The following is a 23,206-nucleotide window of genomic DNA, read 5'->3' as shown; positions in this document are numbered from 1 at the left end:
CCCCCCCTTTTTCCCCCCTTCCCAGGAACTGACAAATATGTTAGTTCCCTGGCTCTTTATTTTCCCCCTGCTGCTCTACTTAGTCGCCTGGATACATTGTTATTCTCTGCCATCTTTATTCTCCCCTCTGGGCGTGGTTGCTGCCGGAGCTGTGGTGTCTAAGCTTAGGATAGTATGCTTGTATGTTATTTTTTGCTGTAGCTCTCACTATTGTACTTATATTAGATTTTGTATTATAGCTTGATCTGTGTCTCTCCTGTGTACATATAAGCGTTGTTGTACGTTGTGGTTAGTCTCTATGCTATCTTTCTTTGTCGCTGCATCTTATGTTCTGTTTCTTAATGCCTGCATTTGTGTTACTTGGATTGCTGTTGTTGCCTTAACCGTGGTGCACTAACCGCTTCTCCGACTAGGGTAGGTGCACGTGACTTGCAACCGTGCTTGCTTGCCTTGGTCCGAGAGACAGACTCGACTCCACTGGTGCTACCGCTAGCCACGTTACACTCCATCTCTTTTCTGGTGTAGCCTTAAATAACGTGTTAGTCCCTCCACTGTTTAAGATTACTGTGTCGCTTTTCCACTGGTAGTTAGCGCTCTCTATACCGAGCGTTGTCACATCATCAGCTGCTCTAACAGTAGTTCTGTTTATCCTTAGCGTTTGGGCTTTTTCTTGTTATTTGGAAGGGTTTTAAGGTTCTTATGTTATAGTGACTATATTATACTTGATTTAAGGTTCCTATATTATAGCGACTATATCATATTATGATTTAAGGTTCTTATATTATAGTGACTATATTATATTTAATTTAATTGTGCATTTTGTTTAGTGCTGGGTAGTTAGTTAGGGTTTAGAGGGCTTTTTTTATTGTCTTTTGAAGAGTGCAAGGGTTCTTGTACTTACAGTTACTGTATTTCACTTATTTTAGTTGAGTATATTGTTCAAGCGCTGTGTGGTTAACTAGGATTCAGAGGTCTTTGTATTACAGTTAGTGTCCTAGTATTTTCCGCATTCTAATAACGCTAAACTGTTATTGCCTATCATGCGCTGACCTATGTACAGGGGATTATTTGTTCTTTATAGTACTTCTGTCCTTGTATGTATCTGTATAACTTGTAACTAGACTTGGTTTTCGGTTTGCCCTACGCGCCAGCTATGTCGCAATAATTATTTCAGGTTGCCTTTATTATGCTCTGCAGCTACTAGAGTCTGTTCCTCAGATATACTAATTACTCGCTGAGAGTATTTGTTTCATATTCTTGTTCCCGCTTAATTTACTCCTTGTCGCCATCTTGGAACTAGCGCGTGAGGTCTCAGAGTTTCCAGTAGGGAAAGCCTCTATTTTGAAATGTGTAATAGCCTGCAGCAACTGATGTTAACATTTTTAAACGCCTGTGGATGCAGATTTCTAATCTGAATGTTAGTTTGTACCTTTCAGCCACTATGGTGCAATGTGTACTTTGTCCTCTGTAATTGCTGTTATTTTGGTTTTTAAATGCCAGAGGATGCTGAGTATAAACTGAACAACAAGTTGTACCTTTTATTTTATCATTAGACTGTTCTCATACTGGGGCTTATCCTGGTATGTTTAACTGTTTTTGCCTGATTGAGACTTTGCATTTTTATGTCCTAACTTCATTGTGTTAGACTGTTACTGTTGTAGTGATTAATAACTATTTTCACCTCTTAATCTATATTCATGTTGTAATATTCTGCTCACACTTGTTCATTTTATTTTTCCTACCAGCTGGCTTAAGGTATTATTCTCATTTTCTGAAAGACTGAAGTGCCCTATTGGAATCCTAAGAGCTACCTAATCCTCCCACCAAAACCTGCCGGGGGTATTATCCACCTGGGTTAAGTAACCTCCCTGGACAAAAGCCACAGAAACCTGTGTTTGTATGTCAGTGTTTTTGATCTTTTCAAAAGCATAGTTTTGTTATTAGTAGTCCTATACTTGGTTAGATGTGTTAGACTACCACCTTACTCTGCCAGCAGCCCATACCTCCTCCCCCTGACTAATTTTATACCATAGTCCATCTCCACGTTTCAGTGACCCTTCCTTGTCTATCCGAGAGTCCTATCTGCCCTCTACTTACCTCCTCTTCACTACCTCCATCCCTGCTAGCTTCCCCTATTTTCTCTCCCTGATTTTCCATTCTTTGGTCCCTGCTCTCTCCTCCTTACATTTGTTCCCTTAGCCCCTGTATACCCTTACACTGGTTTCCCTCCTCCTGCCTCTTGCACTGGGCTTCCACCTTACTGATTGTCTCTCTCCCACTGCTCTCACCTCACTTGTGTGTCCTGTGCTATTCTATTCTGCTCTATTTTTCTCTGTTCCTTACTTTCATTTTTATACATATTCACTACCTTACTTCCACCCCCCCCTTACCTCTATATCTCTCCTCTGTCTTCTCCTCACCCATCAAACCTATCTTTCTTTTTCAGTCCTATACACTCATTATATTAAATGAATGCTGTCTTTCCTTTTCCCCACTTATCATTCTAACTTATTCTAACCTATTCAGGTCCCTTCCCCTCTGTCGACCTATTTTCCCCATCGCTGTTTGTTGTATGCTGTTTTGCCCATGCTACTCTCTCTTCCTCTGGGACAGCCTACTTTTACTTGCCTTCTGTTTACTTGTTCTTCATGAATCACACTGCCCTCCCCCTACCTTAACACTTCCGGCCAGGAACTGACAAATATGTGTAGTTCCCTCTAGGCGCCATCTTTATTCTCCCCCTCTGCGCGTGGTTGCTGACGGAGCTGTGGTGTCTAAGCTTAGGATAGTATGCTTGTATGTTATTTTTTGCTGTAGCTCTCACTATTGTACTTATATTAGATTTTGTATTATAGCTTGATCTGTGTCTCTCCTGTGTACATATAAGCGTTGTTGTACGTTGTGGTTAGTCTCTATGCTATCTTTCTTTGTCGCTGCATCTTATGTTCTGTTTCTTAATGCCTGCATTTGTGTTACTTGGATTGCTGTTGTTGCCTTAACCGTGGTGCACTAACCGCTTCTCCGACTAGGGTAGGTGCACGTGACTTGCCCCCGTGCTTGCTTGCCTTGGTCCGAGAGACAGACTCGACTCCACTGGTACGTGCTACCGCTAGCCACGTTACACTCCATCTCTTTTCTGGTGTAGCCTTAAATAACGTGTTAGTCCCTCCACTGTTTAAGATTACTGTGTCGCTTTTCCACTGGTAGTTAGCGCTCTCTATACCGAGCGTTGTCACATCATCAGCTGCTCTAACAGTAGTTCTGTTTATCCTTAGCGTTTGGGCTTTTTCTTGTTATTTGGAAGGGTTTTAAGGTTCTTATGTTATAGTGACTATATTATACTTGATTTAAGGTTCCTATATTATAGCGACTATATCATATTATGATTTAAGGTTCTTATATTATAGTGACTATATTATATTTAATTTAATTGTGCATTTTGTTTAGTGCTGGGTAGTTAGTTAGGGTTTAGAGGGCTTTTTTTATTGTCTTTTGAAGAGTGCAAGGGTTCTTGTACTTACAGTTACTGTATTTCACTTATTTTAGTTGAGTATATTGTTCAAGCTGTGTGGTTAACTAGGATTCAGAGGTCTTTGTATTACAGTTAGTGTCCTAGTATTTTCCGCATTCTAATAACGCTAAACTGTTATTGCCTATCATGCGCTGACCTATGTACAGGGGATTATTTGTTCTTTATAGTACTTCTGTCCTTGTATGTATCTGTATAACTTGTAACTAGACTTGGTTTTCGGTTTGCCCTACACGCCAGCTATGTCGCAATAATTATTTCAGGTTGCCTTTATTATGCTCTGCAGCTACTAGAGTCTGTTCCTCAGATATACTAATTACTCGCTGAGAGTATTTGTTTCATATTCTTGTTCCCGCTTAATTTACTCCTTGTCGCCATCTTGGAACTAGCGGGGGGGGTCTCAGGGTTTCCAGTAGGGAAGGCCTCTATTTGGAAATGTGTAATACCCTGCAGCAACTGTTGTTAACATTTTAAACCGCCTGTGGATGCAGATTTCTAATCTGAATGTTAGTTTGTACCTTTCAGCCACTATGGTGCAATGTGTACTTTGTCCTCTGTAATTGCTGTTATTTTGGTTTTTAAATGCCAGAGGATGCTGAGTATAAACTGAACAACAAGTTGTACCTTTTATTTTATCATTAGACTGTTCTCATACTGGGGCTTATCCTGGTATGTTTAACTGTTTTTGCCTGATTGAGACTTTGCATTTTTATGTCCTAACTTCATTGTGTTAGACTGTTACTGTTGTAGTGATTAATAACTATTTTCACCTCTTAATCTATATTCATGTTGTAATATTCTGCTCACACTTGTTCATTTTATTTTTCCTACCAGCTGGCTTAAGGTATTATTCTCATTTTCTGAAAGACTGAAGTGCCCTATTGGAATCCTAAGAGCTACCTAATCCTCCCACCAAAACCTGCCGGGGGTATTATCCACCTGGGTTAAGTAACCTCCCTGGACAAAAGCCACAGAAACCTGTTTTTGTATGTCAGTGTTTTTGATCTTTTCAAAAGCATAGTTTTGTTATTAGTAGTCCTATACTTGGTTAGATGTGTTAGACTACCACCTTACTCTGCCAGCAGCCCATACCTCCTCCCCCTGACTAATTTTATACCATAGTCCATCTCCACGTTTCAGTGACCCTTCCTTGTCTATCCGAGAGTCCTATCTGCCCTCTACTTACCTCCTCTTCACTACCTCCATCCCTGCTAGCTTCCCCTATTTTCTCTCCCTGATTTTCCATTCTTTGGTCCCTGCTCTCTCCTCCTTACATTTGTTCCCTTAGCCCCTGTATACCCTTACACTGGTTTCCCTCCTCCTGCCTCTTGCACTGGGCTTCCACCTTACTGATTGTCTCTCTCCCACTGCTCTCACCTCACTTGTGTGTGCCCCGCTCCGCTTCTCACCCTACCCCCAATTCCCACCCACCCCCAGGGGTCCTTAACTTATTACAAATTGGACACTCCTTCTTTCACTCTGCACCAATCACCTTCCTCTACATACCTAAACCTCTCCCCTGTATATTTTACCTCATTAGTTTCTCCATCCTCATCTAGCTCCACCCATCTTCACATTCTACCTTTAGTTCAAACTCACATTATCTGTTATCCCCTATTTAACTTCATCACTTTACTTCTCCATATCCACAATCACCCTTAATCAGTACTCTTACTAAACAGTACCTATCAATCTACTATAACCTCTGCCTATCTTCTTTCTGCTTTATCTGTTCTCCTTCTTCTCATTTTCAATCTACACATTTCGCTGTAGGTTTACATACTACGACTTGTCCTTTTCACTTATTTACTATCACTGATTTATCTAACTTGATACTTACTACCATGTCACCTATAATCATAACCACTCTCAAACTTATCCTCTTCTTTTCAGCTACAATAGCCTCTCTATCCATACCTTATTACATGACCTTCTATGAAAGCAGCATTTTACATGAACATAACCTTCACCTCCAACAAACTTTACCTACCTCCTGTGTCTACTTCCTCAATCATAGTAATATAACTTCTTCCTCAAACTTTTTACTACCAAAATATCACAGAACATATCATATATCATACTACTCAAACAAAAAGTATCTCTATAGCATACCAAGGATCCCTTAAATGCCAGTTGTACCCCCAGTGCAACCTCCTCCTACATGGTGATATTCATCCTAACCCTGGTCCTAATAATAACTGTAACTTCAATCTAAACAATAATTCTATACCAATACCACCAGCATATACTAAAGGAGTCAACTCCCTTCAAATAGCTCACCTAAATATAAGAAGCTTAAATAACAAAACTCACCACCTACAGGCACTCCTAGACTTGCATTCATTTGATATTTTATTTCTTACTGAAACTTGGCTAAAACCCTCTACTCAAGACCAGGAAATTACCCCTCCTGGCTATAATATACTTAGATGTGACCGCACAAAAAAGAAAGGTGGAGGTATAGCCATTATCTATAAAACTAATCTTAAAGTGACTCTCTATAATGAAATTCCATCACTAGAATCCAGAGCTGAAGTATTATCTATCAAACTTCAAATTAACAATAATAAATCAATCTTTCTAATTTGTTTGTACCTTCCCCCTGGAAATAATATACATATTCTTGAAAACTTACTTAACTCACTGTCTAACCAACTACCCCAAGAAACCATAATACTTGGTGACTTCAACATTGACTGGTTAACCTGCTCAGGCCAACACCCTACTAACCACATAAACCTCCATGGGTTCTCTCAATTAATAACCACTCCAACTAGAATCCACAAACCTAATAACAAAGAAACAACTCTAGATTGGATCCTTATTAACAACCACCCTGACATCTACACACCAGGAACTCTTCCAGATAATATTAGTGACCATATGCTCACATATGTTATTAGACAAAAATTGCATATCCCAACTACACATAAACTCAAGACATCCCGATCAAAAAAATTCTTCAATCCTGAAACATTCCTGGCTGAACTAAAAGCATGTGACTGGTCACAACTGACTCACCTTGAACTTAATGAAGCAGTGGCCTACTTTAATACAAACTTTCTACAGATCCTTGACTTACATGCTCCCATTCACTCTACTAGAATAAGATCCAAAACAGCACCATGGTTAACTAGACAAACAAAGAAAAAAATGGTCCTGAGAAATAGAATGTGGGCTACATGGAGAGCCACCAAATGTCCATCAGATCATCTCCTCTTTAAACAACTAAGAAATGCTACTAAGAAAGATACTCTTACAGACAAAAAGGAATATTATCTACACCTTCAACAATCCACTCAACATACCCCTCAAAAGTTCTGGTCAGGTATTAACACATTTCTTAAACCAGGACATCCTACTACTCCTACCCCTTCAGGCTTTAACCTTAACAATTCCACCCAGATCCCTGATGCCTTTAACATATTTTACAGAAGTCATTCAAACCCTGGCCAATTCATTACCCTCATCCACAGTTAACTTGACAAATACCCACAGCACCTCCTTGAATGCCTTTCACCTTCAACCTGTAGCTACATCTCTTATTCACAAACTTCTCAAAAAACTTAAACCTTGTACTCCATCCACTGATCTACTATCATCAGAATATCTACAAATTGCTGCAGAAGCTATAGACTACCCCATATCCATACTTATTAATAGGACTATCTCTGAGGGGAAAATTCCTACCATATGGAAAATATCTCATATAATTCCTTTACATAAAGGTGGCTCCTCTACTGAATTCTCAAACTTTCGACCTATTGCCTTACTCTCCCCAGTAGCAAAGATTATGGAAAGATGCATTCACAAACAATTTCTTAACTATCTTCTACAAAACAGATTACTAGCCAATTGTCAACATGGCTTCAGACCTTCCCATAGCACAACAACTGCCCTACTCTCTTTCACAGACACCATAAATAACAATAAAAACAACAATCTTTTATCCTCTGCTCTATTTCTTGACTTGTCAAAAGCTTTTGACATGGTTAACCATAACATACTTCTTGATAAACTAAATCAATATTCTCTTGGCTCACAAGCACTTCAATGGTTTAGGAGCTATCTCCAAAACAGACAACAAGCAGTGCTATGGGAAAACACCCTTTCTTCCTTACTACCAGTAAACATTGGAGTTCCTCAAGGCTCTATTCTAGGTCCCTTCTTTTTCTTTATTTATAAATGACCTACACATGAATACACCTCAAGCCATCTGCATTCAGTATGCTGATGACTCAACTTTAATCTGTTCTGCTAATAATGTCTCCTCCCTCCAGTCCCTCACCCAAACAGTCTTCCACAATGTAGAAAAGTGGTTTATGGGGCACTCCTTCTTCTTAATGCCAAAAAAACAAAACTTCTTCTCTTCACTCCTACTCACAAATCCTCCACACCTTTCTTTACCATCTCCTCTAACAATGCTACTTGTATTAACCCAGATATGACCACGCGCCTACTAGGTGTAACTATTGATAACCGTCTTAATTTTGATGACCATATTAACAACACCATTAAATCAGTTAACAAAAAAATAGGTACTCTCTACCGAATTAAACCCTTTCTTACAGCAGCAGCTAGAAAGACCATTGCCCAAACCCACCTGATCTCTACCCTTTTCTATGCCACTGCTATATATACTAACTTATCTAAGAATAACCTGACCAAACTCTCTACCTGCTATAATAGTATATCTAGATTCATCTCTGCCACTCCCTTTAGAACTCACCATTGTCTCAACCTCTTGCAACTTGATTGGTTAGAACTAAATAATCACTTACTCTATCAGCAACTACTTATCGTTCATAAGTCGCTTCACTACCCAGAAGCTACCCCAAGCCTTACAAAACTTATCTCACCTTATAAGAACCTAGCTACTCTACGCTCTGCTAATAAACTTCTAGTAGCCTCTACTAAATCATACAATAAAGCTGGTGACTCATTATTTGCAAACTCTGTTGGGAAAATCTGGAATCAGCTCCCTCAAGAAATAACCTTAACTCCACACCCCTATTCAAAAAACAGATCAAAGAATATCTTAAAACTCAGTGGCTTTGTCCTTGTACTAATCCTGACTGAAATTACTTCTCCCTCACTCCTTCCTTCCCTCTCTATCCCCTAACTGTCCCTCTAAATTATATAACTATTTGATGCCAGTTACTTCTTTTATATTATATTTAATACATTTTGTTTTATCTTCCTTCTGCATGTTTTACCATCTTGTGATATTTTCTTATAAGTTATTATTTTGCAAACTTTAGTATGTTGCATACTAGAAATTTGTATTGTTAACCAGCTGTTTTTGGTTAACTTGCCTTGTGCTTGCTAACTGTTCATTTTTTTTTTCTCTTACTTTATTACACAAGCCTACCATTGTATTTTGTAATTTGCTTTGCTTTTTTGATGTACATTGTTTTCTTATTTCATGAATTTTGGATCTTTTCTCCCCGGGCCTCTACTGAAAACGGATATATGTCCAGCTAGACTAGCCCGGTCAACAAATGTAAAATAAAAAAAATAAATAAAAAAATTTAGAGCAATTATTATAACTGTAATTGCCTTAATATTGCTACAACTCAAGTGCTCTAGGTTGCACTGCATCTGAATTTTGTGTGTTTTAGCTGCTTTTCTGTATAGATATATATATATATATATATATATATATATATATATATATATATATATATATATATATATATATATATATAGACTTCTCTGTATATGTAGACTAGCTACTTATTCTGCTGTATTACTGCCTCTTAAATCATTTTTCAGTTGTGCACTTGCCTTGCTTCATTTAAAAAGTTTTAAATTGCTAATTTTGTAGAGTTTTAATTGCATTTACTGTTTAAGAGTACACACTCAAGTGTGTTAGCCTTTTCTGTGTTTATTTACTGTATTATTGCATTGTTTAGCCTGTTTCAACAAAAAAATACTAAGTTGTTTGCTCGTTTCCCACCTTTCCTAGTCAGTCCATATCCCAGGCTTTGCTTGTCTCCGGACCTTATGTGTTCAGAGCTATCCAGACCTTGCTGTGGTAGAGGGGAGTCCTACTGCTTACCAGTGGGAGTGGTGAGCATTGTACTACCTATGTAACGCTAGAGGAGTGGTTTCCAGCTCTGAAATTGTAATTTTATTAGCCTTTTTGGGCTGATTTCTATCCCTTTCAACTTTCTAGCTTAAAAATGCATGTGTTTGCACATTTTTCGCATTGTACAGCACTGCGAGGCTACAGTTAAACTATTCCAGGTGCCAGAAAGTCTGCTCTTCAAATTTTCCCTTAGAACTATCTGGTTCCTCAGTAGTAGCACTAAAATCTGAACCCATGTGACTAGCACTTGCTCTAGAACCTGCTGGAAAGCACTAGGAAGCCTGAATCTGATACAAGCACTCAACTCTCCTTGTCAATAAGGAGAAATTAATCATAGGCACTAAATAGCCTATAATTGCAAAGGTAAGGGAAAACAGCTCTTACACTTTACAGAAAAAAGTACCTAACAGGCATGTCCAAGGGTCGGCTTCTGGTGATTTCTCCTGTCTACTTGGTGAATCTGGGCATACTGGGGCAATGCGGCAACTGCCTCATGTACACAGACAATCCTCTCCTCCTACCACCCAACACTACAACCTGCGAGAGATGCACTTACATAGCCAAACTGGAAGCAAAGCTCTCTCCGGCCAAGATTGTGCTAGACAGCCAAGAGGAGAAGGTTAACAGCTGCACTACACCTCAAGCAACTCACAGCCCTTCAAAACCCACACATAGCGACACTAAAACCATATGTGGAGGCCCTTAACATTAACCTTCCCAAGCAACAAGGGGCTCCGAAGCTGAAACGCAAACAAACACCAGTCACAACCAAAGTGACACATAGCTCACAACACCAGTGTGCCACCCAACAACAGCCCCTAAGGCAAGACAATGTACCAAACACTTTAGTCATACGTGACTCTATAGTCAGACACACTGATGTCCCACTCACCAGGCTGAACAAGGAGAAAATTACAGTCATCTGCCTGTTGGGTGCCAGGATCCACCACATAATGCATGCACTCAAGTCACTCCACAAGTACAAATACAACTCTGTCATTGTCCATGCTGGAGTGAATGACTTGAGACGTACCTCCCTGGACTACATGAAAAGAGGCATGGAAGAGCTCTTGGATAATGTGGCCCAGGTAGGTATGACCCTAGCCCTGAGTAGCATCCTGCCTTCGCCCAGAATGATAACACAGTACAAGGACAAAATGATTGATTTCAACAATTGGCTAAGCTTCTGGTGTCAATCAAAGGGGATCCAGTATTTGTCTGCCTGGGAAGACATGATCGACAAACCACGATGCTCTGCCAGTGATGGTCTGCACCTGTCACCCCTGGGATTCAGGTTACTGGCTAAAGCTCTTGCCACCCCTATAGTGCCTTTTTTAGACAAGGTTCAAAGGATAAAACCACCACCGTAACAGATACAAGCATGCAAAATCTGAAGGTAATGCTACTCAGTGCTAGAAGTCTAAACCCCAAAATGCACTCTCTCGAGGCACTCCTAAAAATGGAAAACATCGATATCTGTGCAGTAACTGAGACCTAGTTCAAGGCTCCAGAGAGCACCCCTGCAATACCAGGCTACAACTCTTACCATACTATTCAGCCACAAAACCAAGACCAAAACACTAAAGGTGGAGGAGTGTCCATATTCACACCAAGGATATTCACACCTCCAGGCTAATTGCCCAACACAATGCATCTGAAATGCTCCAGGTGCAACTAACACTAGGTAAGACTGCAATCCAAATTGTAGATTGCTACAAATCCCCCACCATGCCCCAAGATTCTCACTACACCTTTCTAAACATACTGGAAAATATTAAGATACAACCAAACACCCTAATACTGGGTGATTTCAGCTACCCTGCCATTAACTGGGAAAACTACTCTGGTACCATCTCCTTTTCCCAACGGTTCTTGGAATTCATAAATTCCAACGCCCTGGATCAACTAATCCATTGTCCCACCAGGGGCTCCAATATCCTAAGACCTGGTCATTACCAACATGGGAGATAGATGCTCCACACCAGTGGTCACCCCCTCATTGGTCAGGTCTGACCATAAGCAAATCACCCTTGACATCCACCATCCCACCCCCACCCCCCAGTAAGGAAACCTCCTTAAAAAACTTCTCTAAAGCCAATTTCATACTACTGAAGTCAGAAGTGACAAACTTCACGACACCCATGCAGACGAGATCTGAAAGTTTGACTGCAGAATCCTACACTAAGGCACTGTACGAGCACATCCACTCGTACATGAATCGTGCCATTCCAAAAAGAACCAAGATGCTCTTAAAAAAGGAAGCCAATCTGGTGGTCCCTTACTATAAACAAACTATACAACAGAAGGAAGAAACTGTTGCAGAAAAGAGGAAAATCCCAGAATGCAAAAATCTCCCTCACCAGCCTCAGTAAGAAGCTGCAATCCCTCACAAAATCCTCAAAAGCTAGTTATGAAAATAAAATTTCCAAAGACAACCACAAAGCATTCTATAGTTATGTCAAGAATCTAAATGACAATGCTCAGATTTGCTCTGAGCTACAACAGAATGGCATTAAATATACTGATCCCAAGAATATTGCCAATATCCTGGCAGATCGATTTAGTGCCAACTTCACCCCCCTCTCACCCCCTAAAGGGCCCATCTCAAATTCCGGTAATCATGACCACACAGGTAGAAACCGCACTCTCCAAAGCTAAGAATACAGCATCCATGGGACCAGATGACATCCCAGGCTGCGTACTACATGAACTACAAAATTAACTGGCACCTCACCTAAGTGTCATGTTTAATCATAGCCTCACCTCAGGCTTCATGCCCACTGAGTGGCGCACACCTACAATTATCCCAAAGGAGGATCCGCCTTGGATCCCGGGAACTATTGTCACATCAGTCTGACAAGCCTGATCTGCAAGGGCATGGAACTCATTATCATGGAACTTATAAATAAAGACACTGGCAACCTTCAAACATTGGACCCCACCCAGTTTGGGTTTGTGAAGGGCTGATCTTGTCTCCTGAATATGACTTCTTCGAATCAGTCTCCAGAGCTGTGGACGAGGGTAAGGCAGTTCACACAGCCTATCGTGACCTCGCCAAGGCCTTTGACACCATCCCCCACTCTGGAATCATAGATAAACTTACTAAGGTGGGCACAAACCCCTACATCACTCGATGGGTTGCCAACTGGCTTACTGACAGATCCCAGACTGTAAAAGTAGATGACTCCAAATCCAGCTCCAGACAAGTGACAAGTGGAGTGCCTCAGGGTTCAGTCCTGGGACCACTCTTCTTTGGCATCTACTTCTCTGAAGTACAGGTCAACACTAAGGGACTCTGGCAGATGACTGCAAACTGGAAGCCATTATTGAATCCCCAAATGATGTGGATATTCTACAAAAGGGCCTTACCGAAACAGATGCCTGGTGCCAGAGCCATGGGCTCAAGCTTAATGCCAAGAAATGTATGGTTATCCCCTTTGGAAAAAAACATGTACCCATGAATTACCACATAGGTGGCAGGACACTAAACATCGAAAGTGTGATGAGAGACTTGGGGACACACGTGGAAAGTGGTCTCACTTTCGATAACCACATCGCCACAACAGTCAGGAAATCCCTCTGTGTGGCACACTTCATCACTAAGGGCTTTTCATCCAAAAAAAGGAGGTCATTGTCCCACTGTACTCATCGCTCATTAGACCCATTATAGAGTATAATGCCCAGTTTGGTATGTACCTCACAAGACATCTGCAACAGCTGGAAAGGCCATAGAAATACCTCACTAAAAGAATCATAGGCCTAAAGCAGATGCCATATGCTGATCGTCTAAAAAAACTCCAGCTATACTCTGTGGCATATCGACTACTCAGAGGCGATCTCTGCTTAACATACAAGGCCATGTCAAACCCTGAGCTGTTGGACATGCTCCACTTAAAGAAATCCCAATCCCTCAGAGCCACACACTCCAGGGATCTAAACCTTGGCTTCAAAATGAACAAAACATGCTGGAGGGATAGGTTCCTGACCCAAAGACTCCCCATACTCTGGAATAGACTGCCCATGCATGTCAAGCAGAGCGCCTCATCGGCACTCTTCAAAAGGAACCTTGATGATTGGATGGGAGATGGGAAATTCACCCCGGGGATCATGTCAGTCGCCCTGCTAGACAGGGGTCCAGAAAAGTAAATATTGTGGGAAGAAATATCCAGGGAATTGTTATGGCTAGGCTTGCATAGGCCCTAGGGCTGATAGCCTAGTACTAACCTATGAACCTATGGTACATTAGTCTCAAATAACAATTAGACAATAGATAGTTTGGAACAGAAGTTACATGTTGAAACAACCAAAATCTACTGAACTCCATAAATGGCACATCATGCATCAGCTACAAGTATTACCACATTAGGAATCCTATATCTTGAAAAATATCTTTTGGGGCATTAATCGCAACACAGCTTGTGTTATCTATTAACTTCATGACCTTCACTCCCTGAAGTGAATAAAAAAATCATCTCTTGGATTATTCTGGTCATAACCACTATATACAGCAAAATTCTGCACTCCTGTTTAAGTTTTGTAGACATTCCTGGGCAATATAACACATTACATGCTATTTCTCTATACTACATAATTCTTAATTGTGACTCGTGCATTCTTGTTAGCATTTCTTTTCTCAGCTGATGAGGTAGTGTTAATTTACCAGCCTTACACATCAAAGCTTGGATCAAACTTACCAGTATAAATTCAAAGTTACATGAGGTAGGGCAGAATCAGGAGGACACTCCACTGATGGGCTTGAGGGCACGTGTGATCTGACATGATTAGGCAGCCTGCAGGTAACATGAAAGTGTATAGGACCCTCACAGGAAACCACAGCCAGGGAAGGAAATCTCTTAGCAGGGTTTAAATAGCAGCTTGCAGACATCTATTCAGTCTGCACTCTCAAGTCACTTCATGAAGCATGTGCATTGCATTTCTGCAGCATCATTCATGGTACACTGACGAAATTCTAAAAGGGTCTTCTCAGTCACAAGCAGCAGTGGAATTATCAAGATATTTTCCCATAGTCTGTTTTGCTGCTCCAGTAAATACAAATCACTTAACATATCTGTTATATGCATCTTTTTTTCTGCCTCGTTCACAACTAAATCAATGTGCAGCTTCAGTAACATCTTCTAACGTCTTGGAGAAGCCTTGTACAAATCACTTCTTAAATATACTCTACATTCACTTATGATTTATTTTTATTATGGTATTTTCAGATAAACATATTCATGACATTTTTCACAACCATATACTAAGAAAAGCAGCTCTTTGTTTAGGCATGCCTTTTCTGGTATTCCATAAAATTATTAGATCCACACCCAACTTGCTTTTCTTTTTACAGAATCTCTGCACCAATTCCATTCTGGTGGTCATCAACAATACTCGACTAAGTTATCATCATCATCAACATATTTCAATATGAGTGCTTCTTATGGTTTTCAAAGCTTTTTTCTTCCTCTGTACACACACTAGCATTCCATAACGTGTTCCAATAATTTCCTTTACAGAAACAATATCTGACATTTTCAGAATAAACTCAAACACTTTGCATCATTCCAAACAGTCTCATAACAGCAGGTTTGTCCTCTGGAGTGTGTGTGACTACTCTTACCTTTCTCAGTGTTTGATTTCAAGCTTTCTGGTTGTCCCCAAGTATCTCAATTCTGTAACTCAAAGTGTACACTAACTTTTTTGTCATTATTGTTATTCAGCTTAAGGTTTCTATGTTACAGTCAAGTCTCTCTAGTAATTCAATCAGTCCCACATCATACTCTTCTTTAATCTCAGCCTACACAAATATGTTGGCAACTGCATTAGCAATCCTATCAAGCCTTTCAATAATCGGTGAATGATCTAATTGGAACACTTCAGGTGCTTACAATGTGTCAAACCGAAGAATAAAAATCCTGCATCTTTCTACACTAAAAGCACACAGCTTACAACTTTCCTCATCAAGCTTAATTTTCAAAATAAACAAAAAAAAAATCCCTGATTAGTATCGAGTACTTCTTCTGGGTTAATACTGAGCTCATAAGAAATCATACAATCTCTAAAGCTCGTAAAGCCATTTCACTCATCTTGCAGATTTTTTACCATGACACAAAATGTACAAAATAGTGACCTTTTTCCAGTTTTTCCAATCTTGTAAAATCTCACCTTCCCGACAGATACAAGAGTAGCTGTGGTAAGGATTCCAGTCAAGCCACATCTGCAAATACTCTACCTTATATGTAAATACTTTTACAGAACTACTCACAGCTTTGCTATTTGTCTGCGACTCAGAGCTCATTCTACAACTGTTGATATAATTTAAAAAAACTGAATGCATTTCCTTTATTGAGGATTTGTTATTCAGCTTAAGGTTTCTATGTTACAGTCAAGTCTCTCTAGTAATTCAATCAGTCCCACATCATGCTCTTCTTTAATCTCAGCCTACACAAATATGTTGGAGGATAATTATATTCATAAAGTCATGTTCGTTCTGCTAAATTTCTTAGTGCATTTTTCCTATTGTTCAGAATTATTGCACACTGGTAATTGAAATTCTAAGGTAATAACTATATATGTATCTAGTTTACTGCTGTGTATTTATATCATTTGTTCTTACTCAAGTATATACTGCTGTATGTTAGTTGCTGCCACTTGGACCAGGTCATGACAAAAAAATGGCCCAGTGTTTAGGACAAGTTGATTTACCTGGTTAACAAAGGAAATAAAATAAACCTCCCCAGTTTACAGACTAAACTTCTAGTTAGTATCAATAGCATTTTGTGTCTCCCTTGAAAATAGGCCATACCTAATAAGATTAACCTGCTCAACAAAATTTAAAAAAGCAGCTCAGAATCGGGAAAACACATTTTTTATAGCTGCAGGGAGCAGCAAATAAAAGTTACAAATATATTTTATTAGGTGTGCAGGCAGTAGTATTTGAAAAGATGCATACATTTTTAAATATGAAAAGTGCTTGGGCATCTAAATATGTACATTGCTGACATTCAGGATGCACTCAAATTCCCAGTCTTCTCTCTACTTTTCTAACAGCAGAAAGATGCACAATATGAAGCAGTGTGTTGTGTTTACCTCGACAATGATGATGACTTTACAAGAATCTCAATGCCGCAAGTAAAAAAACAAGCGAGTGTCAGCTGTCAAACACAGTTGATAAGTATCTCTTAATTTATACACTGCTTACTAAGTTAATGGACTGATTCAAGAACTTAACAGCCTTAGGAAGACTTCTATGAATCATCTAACTAGTACAAAAGACACAACTGTTTGCAAATCAGACCTTATAGTCCCTGCTTGGTATGGTAATGTACAGAAAGGCCAATGACAAGATATTCTCCTGTTTTCAAAGAAACAGGTGCCTTTGGTGTACAATAGCTGGTGTCGTCCCCTATGTGGATACATGACAGCAAGGAGAGTTACTGACTTAAAGTTTAAACTCTGAATACTTCAGGAGCAAGGTCATTTGGTGGTTAAGTTCTCTTCCTCACAGTTCCAGGTTTTGGGATTCATCCCTGTCATCCAGTCACTGTCTGTTTGGTGCATACATGTTCTGTGTGTGTTTGCATGGGATTTCTCCAGGTAATCTGGATGTCTCCCACATCAAAAAGAATGCTAGCTGACTGACAACTCAAACTATCCATTGCATACTGCATTTATCTTTGTCCTTGTTGTCTACATTATGGCTGAAAAAAAAAGACAGATCAGTTCACATATTTTTAACAAATGAATAGATTAAAAACTAGCTGTACATTTCTGAAGTAATCAAATGTTTCAACCAAGAGCCAGTTAAACAGGAAAGCAACTACCACTTGTCAGTTAGTAAAACCTTACATGTCACAGAAAATCCAAAGAGCAGCAATACAAACTTGCAATGTGGTCGGAAGGTATTAAGTCCTAATGCATTTTCCCTGACTATAACTAATACACACAGGTTCACAGGTGTGTACTAGGCCAACGGCCCTGGGGCCTTTACAAGCCTAGCCCATAGAAGTGCCCTGGCATCATGCCGTTGTTAGTTACCAGTGCCACTATCAAGTAGAGCCACTGGAGTGATCCCCTGGGTGAACTTTATTTCCCATCCACTCATCAAGATTTCTCTTGAAAAGGGCCAGTGAGGTACTCTGCTTGACATCTATGGGAAGTCTGTTCCAGGGCACGGGCAGTCTCTGGGTTATGAACTTGATACTCCAGCATGTTCTGTTGATTGTGGTAATGAGGTTGAGGTCTCTGGAGCGTGTGGTGCGGAGGGATTGGGATTTCTTTAGGTGTAACATTTCTAACAGGGCTGGGTCAGACATGGCTTTATAAGTCAAGCAGACATCACCTCTTAATAGATGATATGAGACAGAGAAAAGCATGTGTTTAAGGCCTAGGATCCTCTTCGTAAGGTACTTTTGTGGCCTTTCCAGCTGTTGCATGTGTTTAGTGAGGTACATGCCAAATCGAGCATTACACTCAATGATTGGTCTAATGAGGGAAAAGTAGAGAGAGATGATAACCTCTTCCTGGATGCAAAACCCTTGGTAATGAGATGTGCCACATAGGACTTTCTGACCATAGTGGCAATGTGGTGGTCGAAGGAGAGATTGCGGTCAACCTGTATCCCCAGATCTCTTATAACACCTTCACTGTTCAGTGGGCTACCATCAAATGTGGTAATTAGAGGGAACTGAGTTTTCCCCAAAGGGAATGACGACGCATTTTTTGGCATCAAGCTTAAGGCCATGGTTTCAACACCAGTCGTTGGTCTCAGTGAGGCCTTTCTGTACGATGTCTACATCACTTGGGGAGTTAATAATGGCTCCCAGCTTGCAATCATCGGCAAAGTTGGTCAGCCAGAGTCTCTCCGTGTTGGCCTGGACTTGAGTAGATGCCAAGCAGGAGAAGACCCAGGACCGATCCCTGTGGTAGTCCACTTGTGACTGTTCGGCAGTCTGACTTGGAGTCTGCTACTTTCACACTGTGGTTTCTATCTGTGAGCTAATTTGCAACCCACCCATAAGAATGCAAACCATTATCTTCTTTCAGGCTTGAAACATAAGAAAGAACAAGCCATCCAAAATGAACAGATGTCTTGTCTGAGGTGAAATGTGCAGGTCTGTTTCAACTTCTTTATAAGATGGGTCAATCAACTTATTTCTGTGCCAACTCCAAGACCCATCTATTTGAAGTAAAGTGCAGGAATTGCTGGAGAAAACAGAACACCATGATGTTCACAAGTATATAACATTTAGTGAAACGGTCTGCCAACTTCATCTTTGAAGGTCTTGAGGTCTTACAAAGAGCAAGACTGCATAGCAGGTTACCTGCACTTTGTACTTTTAAGGACTTAATCAGGCTGGGCATACTTCAATATTTTGGCACCTTTACAGGAAAGAGACTACTGTGCTTAGAAGCTGTTGTGAAAAGAAAATCTGTCTATGAAGGAATGATACTTGGATGTTAGTAAATCCCCATTCTACCTAGCATGAAATAAAGGTGTATAAACATTTCCACTGAAACAGACTGGCTTTTTAACCAGAAATGCAGATGGTACTTCCAGAGGCATGTACTGCAACAGGAAGACAGACTAATAAGAACTATGGCTGATTGTCACTTTTTCTTGTTTAAGTTCTGGAACAAGTAACAAGACTTCCAGATCTTCTCAGAGTTCCTTACTTCCTTCATCACTTACTGAATCATTGTGAAGTTGCCAGGATCAGTACTCTCTGAGCCACAATGAAGATGTCTGAATATATATACCCTGTATGACTGCTGTCATTAATTCCTGTAACCTACTGCATTTAACTTGCACATCTTACTATAAATGCAGCACAAGAAAATGACCTTCACAGCAGAGCTGCACTCTACTGAAGAAAACAAAATTACATATGTTGAGTACTTCATAAATCCACTAGCATACTTTCCTTTCAGAAAATGAAGCTCAACATGACAACTGATACACACAGGTATTTATTCATTATAAATAAGTTGAAGACGCCCATGCTTACCAGCAAGTACATGAAATGTTTTGTCCATGAGAGTAGATGTTACCAGGACACCGCCTAGTTTCATGATATCACTATAGTATATATCATTTGGCCACTTTACTCTCAGATCAATAGCCTGAAAAATAAAATAAATAATCTGAAGCACTCTACTGATAACATTTAAGAAAACAAAACAGATCATCACACCTGAAAAGAAACATTTTTCTCTTAAATGTATCAAAATGTTTCATATATAGACAATCAGAATGTTGGAAAGCTGAATTATTGCCCCTTATTTAAACAACAGAAGTTCATCAAAACTTCTTGAGCAGTTATACAAAAGTAAAGTATTTACCAAATAATAGATTCCTTTCATTCATGTCCGTCTGATATGACCTATGGTTCCCTGGAACTGCTCGTCTGACTCAATCCGGCAGCATTAGTGCTCCAGCCTTAACTTCCTTCAACTTGTCCCCCCCATAATGCACCATTCCCTCCAATTACCTCACACCTTGATTGAAGGCTGAGATTCAGCAGAGGAAAATGAATCTGAAACCACAGATGGGGAACACATTGTACGTAAAGTATAATCCCTCTGGTCATACAGGAAGAGTTTGGGGACGGTGGGAAGGTTCATCATATTGGAAGGACGTGAACGAAAGGAGCTAACATACATAACTTTCTCATCTGTATTCATTTAGTCCATCTGATCTCACCTGTGCTTGGAATCCCTAGCTAAAATCCTCCTGGGTGGCCTCATGACCTGAGACCATTCAAAAGGTAGAGCCAAAGGATGCTTGGGCTCTGTAAAGCCAGTCCAGCTCATAATGGTAGATGAATGTATGCATGGAAGACTAGACAGCAGCATCACAAATCTCACCAATCAAAGATGATCTAAAGAAGGCCGTGGACAAAGCTATGGTTCTAGCGGTATTGGCCTTAGGTATACCTGGTAAGATCTTGTTCTGGTCATTATAAATGAAGGTAATACAATCCAACAGCCACTCGGAGAGACAGATCTTGAGAGTCTTTCTTCCCAGCTTATTGCTGGCAAAAGAAATGAAAAGCTGGGAGTCTTTTCTGAATGACTTAGGCCTGTGAATGCAAAAATGTTAACTGTGTATGTCTAGGGTATGCAAAGTATATTCACCTTTATAAGAATAATTTGTGAAGAAAACTATTAAATGAATAGGTTGGGACAAATTAGATCCTGTATTCACTTTTGGAATAAAGGAAGGATTTGTCCTGAGATATACCCTGTCCTTATAAAGATGATGTAGGGAGAAGAAGACAAGCTTTCAGATCAGAAATTCTCCTGGCAGAAGTAATAGGTAGGTAGGTAGGTACTAGGCTATTGGCCCAAGGGCCTATGTAAGCCTAGCCAACAAGGTTCCCTGGCTTATGCCACCCAAGAAAGTTATTTTCCTGTGCCACTGTCGAGCAGAGACACAGAAGTGATCCCCAGGGTGTATTTCCTATTTCCCATCCACTCATCAAGATTTTTCTTGAAGAGTGCTAATGAAGAACTTTGCTTGACATAGATGGGTAGCCTGTTCCAGAGTATGGGAAGTCTCTGGGACAGGAATCTATCCCTCCAGCATGTCCTGTTTATTGTGGTGAGAAGGTTTAGGTCCCTAGAGCATGTAGCTTGGAAGGATTGGTATTTCTTTAGGTGTAGCATGTCCAAAAGCTCTGAGTTTGACATAGCTTTATATGTTAGGCAGAGATCACCTCAGAGTAGGTGATACGCTATGGAGTAAAGCTGGAGTTTTTTGAGATGGTCAGGTATCCTGTATGAAGGCTTATTCTCTCCATGCAAGTCACCTCAATCTGTGTAGCATGTTCAACATTATACCCCATGATGGAATAATACATAGACTCATGGGTCTAAAAGTAAATGTGTTGTAATCGATTAGGTTCTCAACTGATTACATTGTCATATACAACAGGTAAGAATAGGAAAACTCCTGTCATTAACATCCCTGGTTACCAGTGGAGGCCTTTAGAGGTTTGTCCTGGCATCATTCCTTTTTGGCATAGTTTTGGAAGATGCCAAATTTGTGTCCATTGTCTGGTTCACCAAATATGCAAATGACTGCAGGCTTTGAGCATTTCCATTAATCCACCCAGTAACACCACCTACCTTCAGATTATACTTGACATTAGACATAAACAGTGCAGTGAAAAGGGTCTATATCACTACACTGAACCATCAGTTCAGCAAACATTTCATCAGAAATGCCATTCATCGAATTTTGCTCATGTGGGGGACTGCACCCCCCCCCCACACACACACACTCCGCTAATTATATATACCAACTCCGAGATCACACTACAGTGAGGAAAGGGCAAATTTCCTGATCCCCACTGCACCACAATCTCAATATGAACAGTTTGACAAACAGCATGCATGATGTAAATGTACTGAAAATGCTACTCGCTGAACTGATTTTTTTTTTGAATTGATATAGATCCAGTGAAAATGCTCAGTATCAAAATATACAGCTTTTTGGCATTTGACAATTGCCTGCCCCATCAAATTGAAGCATTATTGATGGGAAGCTGCTATTTTTTTTAATATAACTATTCTTTATTGCATAAAACACATTTCCATATAACCTCTGTAATGCAATCATCATGCATGGTATACTTTATCACCACCAGTGGTTGGGCCATTTTTATTTATATCCTTAACCACAGTCCATCTTATCGTTTCCACCAGACATGCCCCAAAACTGGTGTTTACATTTGACAATTTAAGTTAACTGCATGCAGTATATTGCATTCACATGCAGTCTTCATTCATGGTGCATCACATATCATCAGTGGTTAGCAGTTTCATTACATACCCTATCCCCCCCACACCACCTCACCTCACTCCCTCAGTTTCACTTTGGGCTTCCATCTCCTTCCTCCTGCTATGATTTTAACTCTTATAGTATTCTTGTACCTTTTTCCATTGCTTTTTCATTTTCCCTTCTCTCTTTTTATCATTCCAGTAAGTTTCTGCCATCATCTTCCCATGTCTAGAAACCTCTTGTGAATTTCTTGTTCCCACATTGTTTTTGTTCCCTTCCAATTTGGAGTGTAGATGGTTTTAACTTCACTGCTCAGCAGTGTCATAATGTTCACTTCTCTTACTTTCCAGATGCTGTCCTCTTTCTTTATGTCACATATACAAAACTCCCAAATATGTGCTGCTTCCTTTAGAAATATCTCTCCCCAAATCATCTTTGCCTAATTTTAGACTTCTTGTGCCCACCCATGGTCCAAGAACATGTGAATCATTCCTGCCTCTTCCTCCAGACACCTCTACCTTCTGCTATTCTCCTTTCTGCCTTACTTTACCAATCTCATGGGGTTATATACCATCTAGCTAGTAACCCCATGGCTTAATCTCCCACTCTATGAACTTGCTGCATGTGTCTCACTGCCTAGGTTGTCTTCTGGTAGTATTCTGCAACTATCTAACATCTTTTCTCTCTTCCCAAAGTCTTTCTTATTGTCTCCTCTTTAACCTTATCCATTATTATAATGGCCACCAGAAATAGAGTTTTCCAGGACAGAAACTTCAAATGTTCTGTGGAAGCTGGCTCAAAGCAG

General features: G+C 40.1%; 1 protein-coding gene across 3 annotated transcripts in view; it reads right to left on the bottom strand.

Moving 5' to 3' along the window:
* The window catches only part of HLCS (holocarboxylase synthetase), a 1,599,326-nt gene that overhangs the window by 177,079 nt on the left and 1,399,041 nt on the right, over positions 1–23,206 (bottom strand). For all 3 annotated transcript variants that reach the window (XM_044073133.1, XM_044073132.1, XM_044073134.1), the window contains exon 8: positions 19,625–19,739. In XM_044073133.1, the coding sequence (XP_043929068.1) occupies positions 19,625–19,739 (115 nt within the window). The remainder of the gene's footprint in view (positions 1–19,624; positions 19,740–23,206) is intronic.

The sequence above is a fragment of the Protopterus annectens genome, chromosome 5.part1 (assembly GCF_019279795.1).
Source record: "Protopterus annectens isolate FY-2018-M chromosome 5.part1, PAN1.0, whole genome shotgun sequence".
NCBI lineage: Eukaryota > Metazoa > Chordata > Ceratodontiformes > Protopteridae > Protopterus > Protopterus annectens.
The sequence above is the reverse complement of the archived record's forward strand: the minus strand, read 5'-3'. Positions and strand labels throughout refer to the sequence as shown.